The sequence below is a fragment of the Miniopterus schreibersii genome, assembly GCF_964146895.1.
Source record: "Miniopterus schreibersii genome assembly, chromosome: X".
Classification (NCBI taxonomy): Eukaryota; Metazoa; Chordata; class Mammalia; order Chiroptera; family Miniopteridae; genus Miniopterus; species Miniopterus schreibersii.
This window is the reverse complement of record NC_138104.1, coordinates 14,352,407-14,364,805: the sequence shown is the minus strand read 5'-3', so window position 1 is coordinate 14,364,805 and position 12,399 is coordinate 14,352,407. Positions and strand designations below refer to the sequence as shown.

The following is a 12,399-nucleotide window of genomic DNA, read 5'->3' as shown; positions in this document are numbered from 1 at the left end:
AAGTATAAAGAAAGGGACCTCAATTTCCTGGTGAGATACTAAATTCAGATATTCTGGCTTCCAAGCCCTGCACTAACCGAGAAAGTGTCACCTCCCTGACACTAAAATTTTATAGTTTGTCAAATCTCAAGTACTCTGAAATTACATATTATTTTTAAATGATACATTTCTCAGAATACCTCAGGTTGACATGCTCCCTCTGCTCTCAACAGCAAAGTAGGGAAGAAAGGAAATAGGTTTTGGGGACTTGGTCTGATAGAGGCCAGATCTCTGTGACTATAGAAAGCCAAACTTATCCAAAATAAGCTAAGAAAATTTTATGGCCTGGTCTTAGTTACATAAACTTTCCTCCTTGTAAATTGGTGGCATTCAAACTAATATGCACTGGTATTGGCGATATTGTTCACATGAATTTCAACACCAAGTAGTTTATTGCCTTGTAATAAAATTATGCCACGCTCTATATGTAATGCATTAATTATCCAAAGTTATTAGAGATACTGTTCTTAAAATTCATTAGCTCTAGAAAGACGCCAGGGTAAAGGTCATTATTCCCATTTGATAGCTGAAGAAATTTCTGTGAGAAAATCTTTATCCTAGGACCAGTAGGGTTTCCTGCACTTTGCCCAGTGGCTCCAACTGTAGTCTTCATGCTTTAAGGTGTAAGGGAGTAGGGAGCAGTGGCCTGGCCTCCTGGGGATGTATTAGCCTCTCAGTTAAGGAAGCCTTATCTTCTTAGAACAGCTTACCTAAACTGTTCCTCTACAGCACTACCTGCCCACAGTGGCAGTCAGTTTGCCAGTTTAGGTCATGTCATATTAATAATCAAGTTTCAAACAACCTGGTTCACCCTCTGGTGGCCTGAGTTGACCACAGACATAGGACTGTCTCAGAGAGACAGCCAGTCAGTAACTCAAAAACAATCCATAGGCCAGTTCTCCTACTGTCAAAAATATTCTTCTTAACCAAAACTCAGAGGTCCACATTATACTTTTAATTTTTTAAAAAAATATATCTTTATTGATTTCAGAGAGAGGAAAGGAAAGGGAGAGAGAGAGATAGAAACATCAATGATGAGAGGGTCATTGATTGGTCGCCTCCTGCATGCCCCCTATTGGGGATCGAGCCCACAACCCGGGCCTGTGCCCTGACCAGGAATCGAACCCCAACCACCTAGATCCTAGGTCAACTGCTCAACCGCTGAGCCACGCCCTGCCGGGCCACATTATACTTTTAATACTAGGACCAGGATGTGTATAAGAATTCAGTTTGTAGAGTGAAGACATGTATGGAATACAGTTCTTTCTAAGATCATTTTTGGCTAGGTAACATATTTGTGTAATAAAGGACAATCAATCAGAAGCCATGTTATTCACAAAGAATTGACTTTCTTTTCTGTTCTGATTAATCCCTTTGTCTCGTTTCACATATGGAAATGCTTTGCATTCTGGCTCAGTCCCCTTCCCCACTCCTCCATAGAACTTGCTTTCTGTCTGGAAGTACAACAAGACACCCGGTTAGATCAAACCTAACACATCTCCGTCACAAAGCTACTGCAAGCTGCCGCCGACGATTGTCACTTGAGGGGAGACCCTCCTCACCACACACAGCCTATCTGAGGAGTGCCTTTTTTTCTATCCTCATTATTTAACAGTGTATGCCGATTACTCAAAGCGATATGGGCAGGCCCTGGTAAAAATAGCGTTGCTGTAGTGTTAACTTTTTATAAGGTAATGCTCAGGTTGCCTGCAGTGTCTAAAATTACTCTGTGGCCAGGGCCCCCTGCTTTATCGCTTTCTATAGTTTTAAAGTAGTTTGAAGCTTGAATAACATAAAATAACATAATATAATGTTATTTATGTTATTTCCCACGTGAAGAACGCCTGTAAACCTTGCAGTATTGAAACTCAGTGAACAAGGCATCTTAGACAAGCTGAAAAACAAATGGTGGTACGATAAGGGGGAATGTGGAGCCAAGGACTCCGGGAGTAAGGTCAGTCGCTGAAGGTCTTTTTGTACTGATTAGCAATCACATTTTGAACCACTGTTTATTTTCTACCCTAAAACGGCTTTCCTTCCCAACACACACACCCTGACACAGTGGGACCCCTTTATAACACCAGCACTAAAGTAATAAGGCAAACACCAGCCTCAGAGGCCTGCCATGTGACATCAATCATTGACTCTCAGATCTATTGTTATGATTAGGGGACACAATCTGGCCCACTGCATATCAAAAGCTATAAAGTAAGGAGCTGTGTTATAAGGGGGTTTTACTGTATCTCACATTTCCAAAGTTCAAAGAGAAAATATAACAACAACTGAAAAAAAAATCCAGTTGTGACAGTACTTTTTCTTAACCACTTACAGTGTCAGAGACTTTGCAGTTGTAAATACCTTTGGTTATTAATGTATTATGTCAATCTCACCTGGAAACAGTCAAAGAAATAAATAACTAAGACTGGTCTCTGTAAGCAGAATGATTACCCTCCTCCCAGCTGCTGTCGTATTGAGTTCAGCATCTATTTGGATCTTGAATCTCATTAAGTCTGTCACACTTCTCTCTTCCAAAGGTGTCATTTAAATCTCTGTACGTAATACTTTTTAAATGTAGTCGCATGCTCCTTAAGGGTATACCTTGTCAGGATAACATCACATTGATAAGCATGAAACACTCTTCCCTTCCTCCTTCCTGCCCCCCTTTGTTCCCCTAAGAAAGTTCTTTTTAGTTTCAATTTTTGCCCTTCCTTTTTTTGAACTAATATTGTGGTATCAGTTAATTCATTTCATGAAATGCCACTCATTTTCCTTGTGCAGTGAACCATTTTGCTACTGGTTTCTACATCCCACAACAGGGAATTCTGTGAAACTTAAATACATGGAACTTGAAACTGTTTTTCTTGCTACAATTTACATGGGTTATGTTAAAGGACACTTTCCCCCCATCAAATACCACATACATATTAAAGTCTCAGGACAAAGGGAGGGTTACCAGAAATTGATCCATTTCCTAATGGACTGTGGAACATCCTTGCAGATGGTCTCACCAGCTTCCTTAAAGAAATGATCCATTGTTCCATAAGTGACAAATTCTTACCCCTTTTCTAGCAGTCATTCATCCTAGAAGAATGACTATTTGCAAGGTTGTAGACATGAAGCACACACATACCCCTTTCCCAACCGTGTGATCCAATTCCAATTGGCCTTTTTATTGAGGTGAACAAGTACAGGACTGGCTCTTATGAAAACAGAATCAGGACAAGACCATATCATCTTTACATTCAATTCTTTAAATGATACCAGGACTAGCATTGAGTGTCAGCAATGGCTATCATCTGCTCACTGTGTTATCATTTGAATAATATTCTCAAATCACTGACTTAACAATTTGGATATTCCATTCAATTGCATTCAGCAGCAAAATGGTTACATTCCCTCTAAAAAGACTACAAAATGCTATTTTATTTTTTTGTTTCAAAGAAAGGCTCCTGGCCCTTGGTGTGTCCTACCTCAAGGTAGGGCTCAAGGCACCAACATTTTTCTTTCCATGGTTCAGCAGTTCAGTTTTTGCTTTTTCATACAGGCAGATAGCTTAGTCAGATTTGCACAATTTGACCTGAAAGTCACTGACCGGCTTCCTCAATTTTTCCCCTATTTTGAATAGAAAGCAGATAAGTGTAGTTGGTTTTTTTTAATTATTTGCTACATTCCCTGGAGTAAAAGCTAAAAATGAGCTGGATTTTTAAAAAATCATCAACCTCCTGGAAAAGCTTTCTGATTTGTATGGAGCCAATTCAGGACCCAATGGGTCCTCCTGACAGTTTCTTTAAACTCTCAGGAAGATGGATCAGAGCCAATTCTTTGTGCTATGCCCTTGTTTCAGCAGCACAAAGACTTGCTGCCCTGAGGATGAACACTTAGCAACCAGTCCCCAAAGGGAGCAATTTCTCAACCACTGGGGGAAAGGGGAGAGTTAATCCTTTTTTAAACAAACCCCTGTGAAGTAACTCCCCAGATAAGAATATCAGGAACGTCTAATTTTCTCACCTGGTATCTTAAAGACTAGTTGTTGACAAGTTTGTCACAGGGAGAACAAGGGAGAAAGGGGTGTTGCGGGGCAGAGAGGGGAAAGAGTGCTTCAAGTTCCCAAATGAAGAGTGTTACATTTATAGAGATTATGTCACAGCTCAACTCTGGCAAATGGTATTTATTGAGACGAAGAGTAATAGATTGTGCTTGTGTTTACAGTTTTGCTCCCATGACCAAGTTGTTGATACTATTTTGAAGTACTAGAAAATTTAAGGAGCCAAAAAAAGAATATATAGGTGAGGATCACAACTGTCAACAGAAGCACAATCTATCATCTTGCTAGCCGTTGTGAAACATCAGTCAGTTGCCAGAGTTGAGTCATAACACTTACATCAATGTTTAGTTATTTTACAACTTAGAACTATCCTATACTGTTGTGATATATTACAATGTCCCACTGCCTTTGTTTTCCCCAAGAACTAATCGCATTGTTCATTTCTCTTAGGACAAGACCAGCGCTCTGAGCCTGAGCAATGTGGCAGGCGTTTTCTATATACTTGTTGGAGGTCTGGGGCTGGCCATGATGGTGGCTTTGATAGAATTCTGTTACAAATCACGGGCAGAGTCCAAACGCATGAAACTTACAAAGAACACCCAAAACTTTAAGCCTGCTCCTGCCAGCAACACTCAAAATTACGCTACATACAGAGAAGGCTACAACGTGTATGGAACTGAGAGTGTTAAAATCTAGGGGTACGGTTAAGGTCTAGTAAACTTATCAGCCTTACATTGCTGTATGTTAATCTTTCTTTTTTTCTTTTTTTGTTTCTTAGTTTTGTTTCTTGTTTCAAGCATTGTCTATTCTTTGCAACCATTTGATTCTTTGAAAACAATGGTTGTGCTTTCTTGTCAGACAGTAGTGCTTGTCTAATAGTGTAGTTGTAATTAAATTGTGGTCTGTGATCCAAAAGGAAAAAAATTCCCTAGAGCAGAACAGTTCAATAGAAATATTTGCAATTCACATATGTGAACCACATGTATAATTTCAAGTGCTCTAGTAACCACATTTTAAAAAGTAACACAAGGGAAATTAATTTAATGATATATTTTATTTAACCCAATATATCCAAGATAAACTTTCAACATGTTATAATTATAAAAATGAATGAGATATTTTACATTCTCTGCTTCATACTAAATCTTAAAATCTGGGATATATTTTATTCTCATGACACATCTCAACTAATACTAGCTGCAGCATTATCAAGTACATATTCAATAGTCATATGTGGCTAGGGACTATCATATTGGACAGTGCAGCCCTAGAGAAAGCAATTGCTCTGAAACTGATGTTAAAATAAGGAATGGAAATGGGGCACTGCCTCCTTTGAGAACTGCAATGCTTCCATAGGGGAGCAGTGGTTCTCTTAAGTATAAGCTGGAGAAATTTTTTTAATCTTTGAGTTTTTTCGTTGTCCCTTCTTGGAACTAATATTCAGGTAAGTATCTCCCAAAGAACAATCAAGGATCCTTACTGCTGGCTGCCCCAAATTCATACTTAGATGAACTTGACTGATGCCACCTTGACTCTGGCAGCTGTAGCCAACCCCCACCACCATCATCACCTATAACTCAGATGTGTTCAAAGGCAAGCTTGAATTAAGATAATGCATTTATTCTGGAAGTGTTTAAAAGAATATAGTCTTTTTACCTTCAAGAGCATCTGTCATCACTAACACATCTACCTGAAGTGGAACAGAACATTTAGCAGCTTCATGGCCCTTATTTTAGGTGGGAGATTTTTTTACCTCAGGAATCAATGTCAATGTGCTTGAATTTCTACAAATGCATTTATTTGTGTTTTGATCTCCTTATATTTCACATTGTGAATCTAAATTTAGCTGATTTTTAAATATTTTATCCGAATAAATCATTTGTCTTCACCATGGAAAGCATTATCTTGTTTGATGAAGTTGCTGGTTGTTCTTTCTGCTGCGCACTGTAAACATTTGTGACAACATTTTTAGTACACTGAACTAACCCACTAACAAAGCATTCTCATTGCATTGCATGAATTCATCTGTAATTCGCACTGTTTGCATGCAAGCATTTAATGTGCTATGTGCTTAAAATATTTTATTCTTGAGTACATTACATAGGCCAATTACAATTTGGGGCATATTGTTTGTTTTTTCATAGGACAGTACATGACACATCTCAACTAATACTAGCCGCATTATCAAGTACATATTCAATAGTCTACCTTAATTATCCAAAATTCTGAGATACTAGCATCCAGAGAAATAATACACCTAAAATCTGCATAGTTTTCCAAGTGTTCTCAACTGTATTGCCTCATTTGAGGTAGTGGGTCAGAAAGTATTTTCCCTTTTAAGTAACTAAGACCTAGCCACACCTAGTGACCTGTTCAAGGCAACACAACTAGATAGTGACAGTTCTGAGACTAGAACTTAGCCCTCCTTTCTCCTATAGCTATATTCTTTATCAAACCATGCTGCCTCTAATCATCCATGGCCCGGTAGTCTCCAGGAACCTTGAAATCTCAGTGGGATCCTATCAAATGGAAAGCAGATCCTGAGTTTTTGTCCCACTTGTTTACAAAAAGTCTTGAGGGACTGACTTCACCAAGCCTCCATATGCCCCACTTATGCACTCTACATGAGGTTGTGTATTCAATCATTCCTTCTTTCCCCAGAAAGAACCTTTTGAAAGAAGGATATCAGGGTCACATAGCCTCCAGACCCTCTTTTATTACCAGCTATTCCATCTGAGAATCTAGGTCCCTACTCTCCAACTACTATAGCCTCAGTCTCTTGTTAAAGCCTCAGAGCAGTTCTCAAATGTCAGTGTGCATTTGAGTCACCTGGGGATCTTATAAAAGTGCAGATCCTGATTCAGCAGGTCTGGGATAGGGCCTGAGAGTCTACATTTCCCACAAGCTCCCAAGTCATGTTGATGCTGCTGGTCCAGGGAGTAGAAGTATTCTAGAGAAAATTATCTCACAGCATATAACTTAAGGAAAAAAGGGAAGGAAGGAGGAAAGGAAAGAAGGAAGGAAGGAAGGAAGGAAGGAAGGAAGGAAGGAAGGAAGGAAGGAAGGAAGGAAGGAAGGGAGGGAGGGAGGGAGGGAGGGAGGGAGGGAGGAAGGAAGGAAGGAAGGAAGGAAGGAAGGAAGGAAGGAAGGAAGGAAGGAAGGAAGGAAGGAAGGAAGGAAGGAAGGGGAAAGAAAAAGAGAGAGAGAGAGAAACTGAGAAACTGAGAAACTGAGATCAGAAAACCTTTAAGAAAGTTGCTTTTGTAAAGTAGAGGACCAGGACATCAAATCTAGGGAAAGAGCCACAGAAATAACCTTGACACAACTTCTGAGTCTCTGGCTGCCCTTTAGTCATTTTGGTTAATCCATTTTGTGAAGCAAAAATCAGGCTAATTAAAGCAAAAATCACATTTTAATTGACATCGATGCCAATGTGGTCACAGCCCAGTTAGCTAGTACCTTGGCAGCCATCCCTAGGATGAAAAGCAAACCTGGGAAACGCCTCTGTGAACAAATCTGTCCTCCAAGTCTGTGAAGTCTCCAGATGAAAAAAAAGAAAGAAAGAAAGAAAGAAAGCCTCAGAGGATGCTGGAAAAAGCCTTACATGTGCCAGTCAAGAGGTACAAAGCAGCCTGAGCCTGAAATAGAAGCCTCTCCGCTGTCCTTGGCCAGTTTGGTGATGTATTCTTGGGGAAATATTGGTTAAGTGAAGAATGAGATCTTCCATCCATCCTTTATTTCCCAAGAAGTTCGGAATATCTCCTAGTGACTTCTAACTTGTTGTCTCGTTATTAGACTTCCAGTTTGATGAGTTGGCCTAGATCTGTCAGGGTCTACTCAGGGGCACAGAGATGAAGAGGCACCCTGAGGTTTAACTTTTATTGCTAATTATCAGAGCCAGCCTTGGGAGTTTATGGTACCGGTAATTCTTCAGGGAAAATGACTCAAGGGCAAATCACCTACAAAAATATGATCCAGGTGAAATCTGGTTAATAAAAGGCATCCTTGAAAGAGGAGGAAGTCCTCTATGAGTGAGAGTAGAGTCAGGATTATTAAACTCCTTATGGGAACATGTGCCTCAGCCCCAGATCCAGAACCCACTAAGGAGCAGGTAGTCAAGAGGCTACCTGCTGCCTCTCTGGGTTACTGGCCCACTACTGGAAATGTGGCCCCCAACCATGCCTTGGCAGGTGACCAATTCCAGATTCATTGTGCCCTAGGGTTAACTCTGCTAATTGTTTTAAGAAATATTTTCCAATTTTTTCATTGCTGTTCAGAACTACTTTTGGCTTCTTTGGCTTCTTCAAAAATATTTTTGAAATCCTCATTTTCAAGACCTCAAGATGCTGAAGTGAAAGAAGATTTCCATTTGTCCTCTAAGACAGTCTTCCTAGAAAATATTAACTTTGTTCATGCGGCCATTTTCAAAGTCACCAATCTTCCTTTTGCAGCCTAAGCATAGACATTCTTGCTGGAGAAACTTTCCTGCTTAAAGAGTTCATCCTATGTTAAGTGGAAAACACATTCTGGATGATTGAAATAGTGATGTTCTTTGTCCCCAGAGGACTTTTACCTCAGTGATAATAGGTCACCCATCACCATTTAAAAGCAGGAAACACAGGCACTGAGAGATTAGGTTGCTTTCCCAAAGTTATACAGCTATGGCAAATGGGAAGGAAGGAGGGCACTTTGATCTTTCTGCCATAGATATGAAGTGTTCCTAAGCTTCTGAGACAGATATCACTCAGGAGCCTGGGCATTCCAAAAAAAGGTTTACTCACTTTCATGTTAGTATTATTCTGCCTTCTTTAGGGCTTTTGGCCTTCAGGTGCATCCTTGACAGTCTTCTTACAGATACTTTTATTCCAGGGCCACTGGTAGAAAATGATTATGTCATTGCTTTGGGATAAAATTCATTGTTAGCTCAGGAGGAGAAGGGTCCTATTAGTATAGAGGGAAAGGATAGAGAAGAGGGATGTGAGCTTGACAAGAAGACAGAAAAGTGACCTTAAGTTTTCAGAGCCAGGGGCAAATGAATCCTCCGCACTAGTTAATGCCTCCAAGAGGAAAGTGGCATCAGCATCTCAATCAGGCCCACAATGTCAGGGCAAAGACCCCATGGATGCCAAGCCCCTTCATGGGTATCACTGTTCTGGCCTTTTCCTGGAATGTGCTTTCTCTTTAAAGTCTCTGTACTTTCAGACTTTAATAACTAAGGTTGTAGGTATTAAGAGAAACAAGCTCTCACCCTTCTGACAATGAGCAGCAAATGTTCTTCTCACAGGCAAATGGATTGCAATCAAGCAAGCCATAGAACACTGTTTACCCTCTGTACCAGGTAAACAATCCTTGGTCACAGGTTCTGCAATCACCATACATTATGCAATGCAGTTGTCCTGAATATCGTATTTAAATGCTACTAAGACTTTCTGGTATACCTACATCTTAAGTGATTAATGTCTTGAGTTAGATTTCATGCAATGCCTGTACATTCCTTAGTACAGTGCATAGTAGAGAAGAAACTTAATTTAACTTGTTGCAAAGCATTTGCATTAGGTGAAAGAATTTAAACAGACCTGTTATCTAAAGCCAGTCAAACCAGGTACAGCCCCCAAGATACCAATTTGAGAAAACAGCCTCAGTTCTTGTCCAAGACAGACTGAGCCATAATAAACTTGTCAATTCCCAATAAAAAGCCCATTCAAATTTAAATTTCCCCCTTGCCTTTGCAGATCCCTTCCCACACTAGAGGCATGTGACGAGAGGAATCACCGAAAACGTGGCTGCTTCAAGGATCCTGAGCCAGATTTCACTCTCCTTGGTGTCGGGCATGACACGAATATTGCTGATGGTGCAATGACCTTTCAATAGGAAAAACTGATTTTTTTTTTCCTTCAGTGCCTTATGGAACACTCTGAGACTTGCAACAATGCAAACCATCATTGAAATATTTTGCTTTGCTTGAAAAAAATTAAAGTAAAACCAACAAAAAAATGGACATGCAAGATTCCAGTATGAGAAAAAAAATCTTACTAAAAAAGGTCAGTTCAACAAAAGCCATTCTTTGATACCACTGCACAGTATACAAACACCATGTTCTTTAATACACACACAAATTTAAAATTCCAGTTCAGCAAATAGGCCCATCTTAGCTAAAATAATTTCTTCTGATTTAAAAAAAAAAAAAAAAATTTGACTCCCTGTGTGTGGGAAGACAGGCTGGCATTTCTTCTAGGATCTGCTGACCAGATGTTTTTGGTATTTACTGTTGGTGATGATGTTCTGTGCACCCTATTTCCTTTCAATGTTGCTGAAATGTGTATATCTTTAGACTGTAAATGAAACGCTTAAGAAAATTCATACGCTTTGAAAAAAGGGACTAAACGGTGACTTCTCTGTGTTCTTGAAATAGTTTCGTGAACATGCTTTGATAACTTCCCACTCAGTGAAGAGATTAACAGAATTTTTGAAATTGACTTTTGTGTGTAGCGAAGGATGGGGCACGATCGGGCATACCTCTCGGTGCTTTCCCAAAACGGATCCCCGGGGCTTTCCAAGAAGCCTGGAATTTCAGCTCACAGATCTGTTTTTCTTGCTTCGGTGTCATTTTAAGTCAAGATAGCCGAGTATCTAGCATTGAGGTGAGGGAAATGCTGCCTATACTCTCAAATGTGTTTAGAATATCTTTCTCAGAAACAACACTGTGTTTAGCTCTGCTTTCTCTGCTAAGTATGCCTTTCAAGTGTACACCACGGAGACAGTACTGCATTGCAAGGCGGGCCAGTGGGTTCAGACCACAGTTCTCAATCTGATTTCACTCTTGCTAGGTCTGTCTTACCAGCTGTTGCCTGTTACTGCCCGCAGCTCTCCGTCAGATTGCATGTGTCCTTTTCTAGTTTGCAAAGAATAAAATGCATTCCCAAACCTACTGCTAAACTGAGGGCCTGAGCATCACTCCCAGGTCCTGGCTTGGAGCAGTCTCTCTACTGACTCTCTCAGAAGATCGCACCGCTGCTCCACGGGCTATCAAGTAACTAATTGTGTACCTGCCGTTGGCATCATCAGAACAGTCAGAGGAAATAGTTGCTCACTAATTACCTCCTATATAACGAGTATGCTTTCTGTAGTTCAGTAGTTTGCTCTCATCAGTGACATGCATTGGGAAGTTTCCAGACTGTAAAAACTAGGAGCTGGAATTTATTTCCCAAGTGTGACCTTTAGATGCTTAGTTGACTCACTGCATATTTGCTCTTGTCTTCAGAAAAGAAAGGAAGTCTGGTTCCAACGAAACGGTTCTAGAAAAGTGTAATATAAACTTTCAGTCCAAAAAGTGTGTCATAAGCGAATAACTCACCTGTCAACTTTTAAATGGTATTGAACAACAACAACAAAAAAGAAAGCTGTTGTATTTTTGTTTTGTTTTGTTTTCATGAAACTGTAATTTTCAACTTCTGAATGCTATAATGTTCAGTGCGGGAAGCTATCGCTGTGCGAATATGAAGTTGTATAAAACAAACCAACCTACCTACACACAAATGTTTTCATAGGCACTGTATAAAAAGAAATGTATGTTTATTGATTCAAATCAGTTTTTCAGAGAGGAAACTTCACTGAGAATGAAGACGCGGGTAAATTGGTTTGTTATCTTTTAAAAATTTGCATGTTTAGAAAAAAACATTGATTGCTTCAAATTTCTGCTACTAACTTCAAGCTATGGGAGTTTGGCGGTAGTCACTTGAGGATTTTTTTTTTCCAATTCTTTTATTTTTGTTGTTAAAGTTGTACTTCAGTGAACAGAAAAATTGCCAAGCAAACTAATGGCCGTAAAAGCGTAAACTGCATGTGTGGGCATAAACTACGGAGCCTCATTGCCATGAGGTATTGTATAAAGTTTTAATACATTTTGTAAATAAAATTGTAAAGAAAGAATTCTGTTTCTGTGCTTTGTGTAAAATTTGCTTGGATGCAGATGCCAAGAAGTAATTTTTCACTAATTTACTTCCCACCAAAAGCTTTGCCAATGTAACAGTCACCTTACTGGTGATTCTCACAAAGGACTGTGCCTCTCCCCACCCCAAATACAGCCACGGTCAGACTCAGACCCCTCCACCTAAGTGGAACGGTACCACCAAACTTTAGATTAAGTTTGTCAGGACCACCAACAGTGAGATGGCCTCTACAAAGAGCAATAAGCAGGACCTCAGTTCATATAAAAGAAGGAAAATTTTGACTTCAGGGCCTTCCATTCCCACTATCTGTCTCCTCCATCCTTTGGGACCCTCTCCTCAGATGCCTATCTTGGCTCTAACTTTGGT

General features: G+C 39.9%; 1 protein-coding gene across 3 annotated transcripts in view; it reads left to right on the top strand.

The window, feature by feature from the left end:
• The window catches only part of GRIA3 (glutamate ionotropic receptor AMPA type subunit 3), a 254,308-nt gene extending 242,305 nt beyond the window's left edge, over positions 1–12,003 (top strand). For 2 of the 3 annotated variants that reach the window (XR_013998000.1, XM_081125665.1), the window contains 3 exons: positions 1,879–1,993; positions 4,535–4,782; positions 9,817–12,003. Coding sequence is in view for 2 of the 3 variants with exons in the window: in XM_081125665.1 (XP_080981791.1) it covers positions 1,879–1,993; positions 4,535–4,780 (361 nt within the window). In the remaining variant the exon portion in view is untranslated. The remainder of the gene's footprint in view (positions 1–1,878; positions 1,994–4,534; positions 4,783–9,816) is intronic. The other variant, XM_081125666.1, reaches the window with a different exon arrangement.
• The last annotated feature ends 396 nt before the right edge of the window (positions 12,004–12,399 follow it).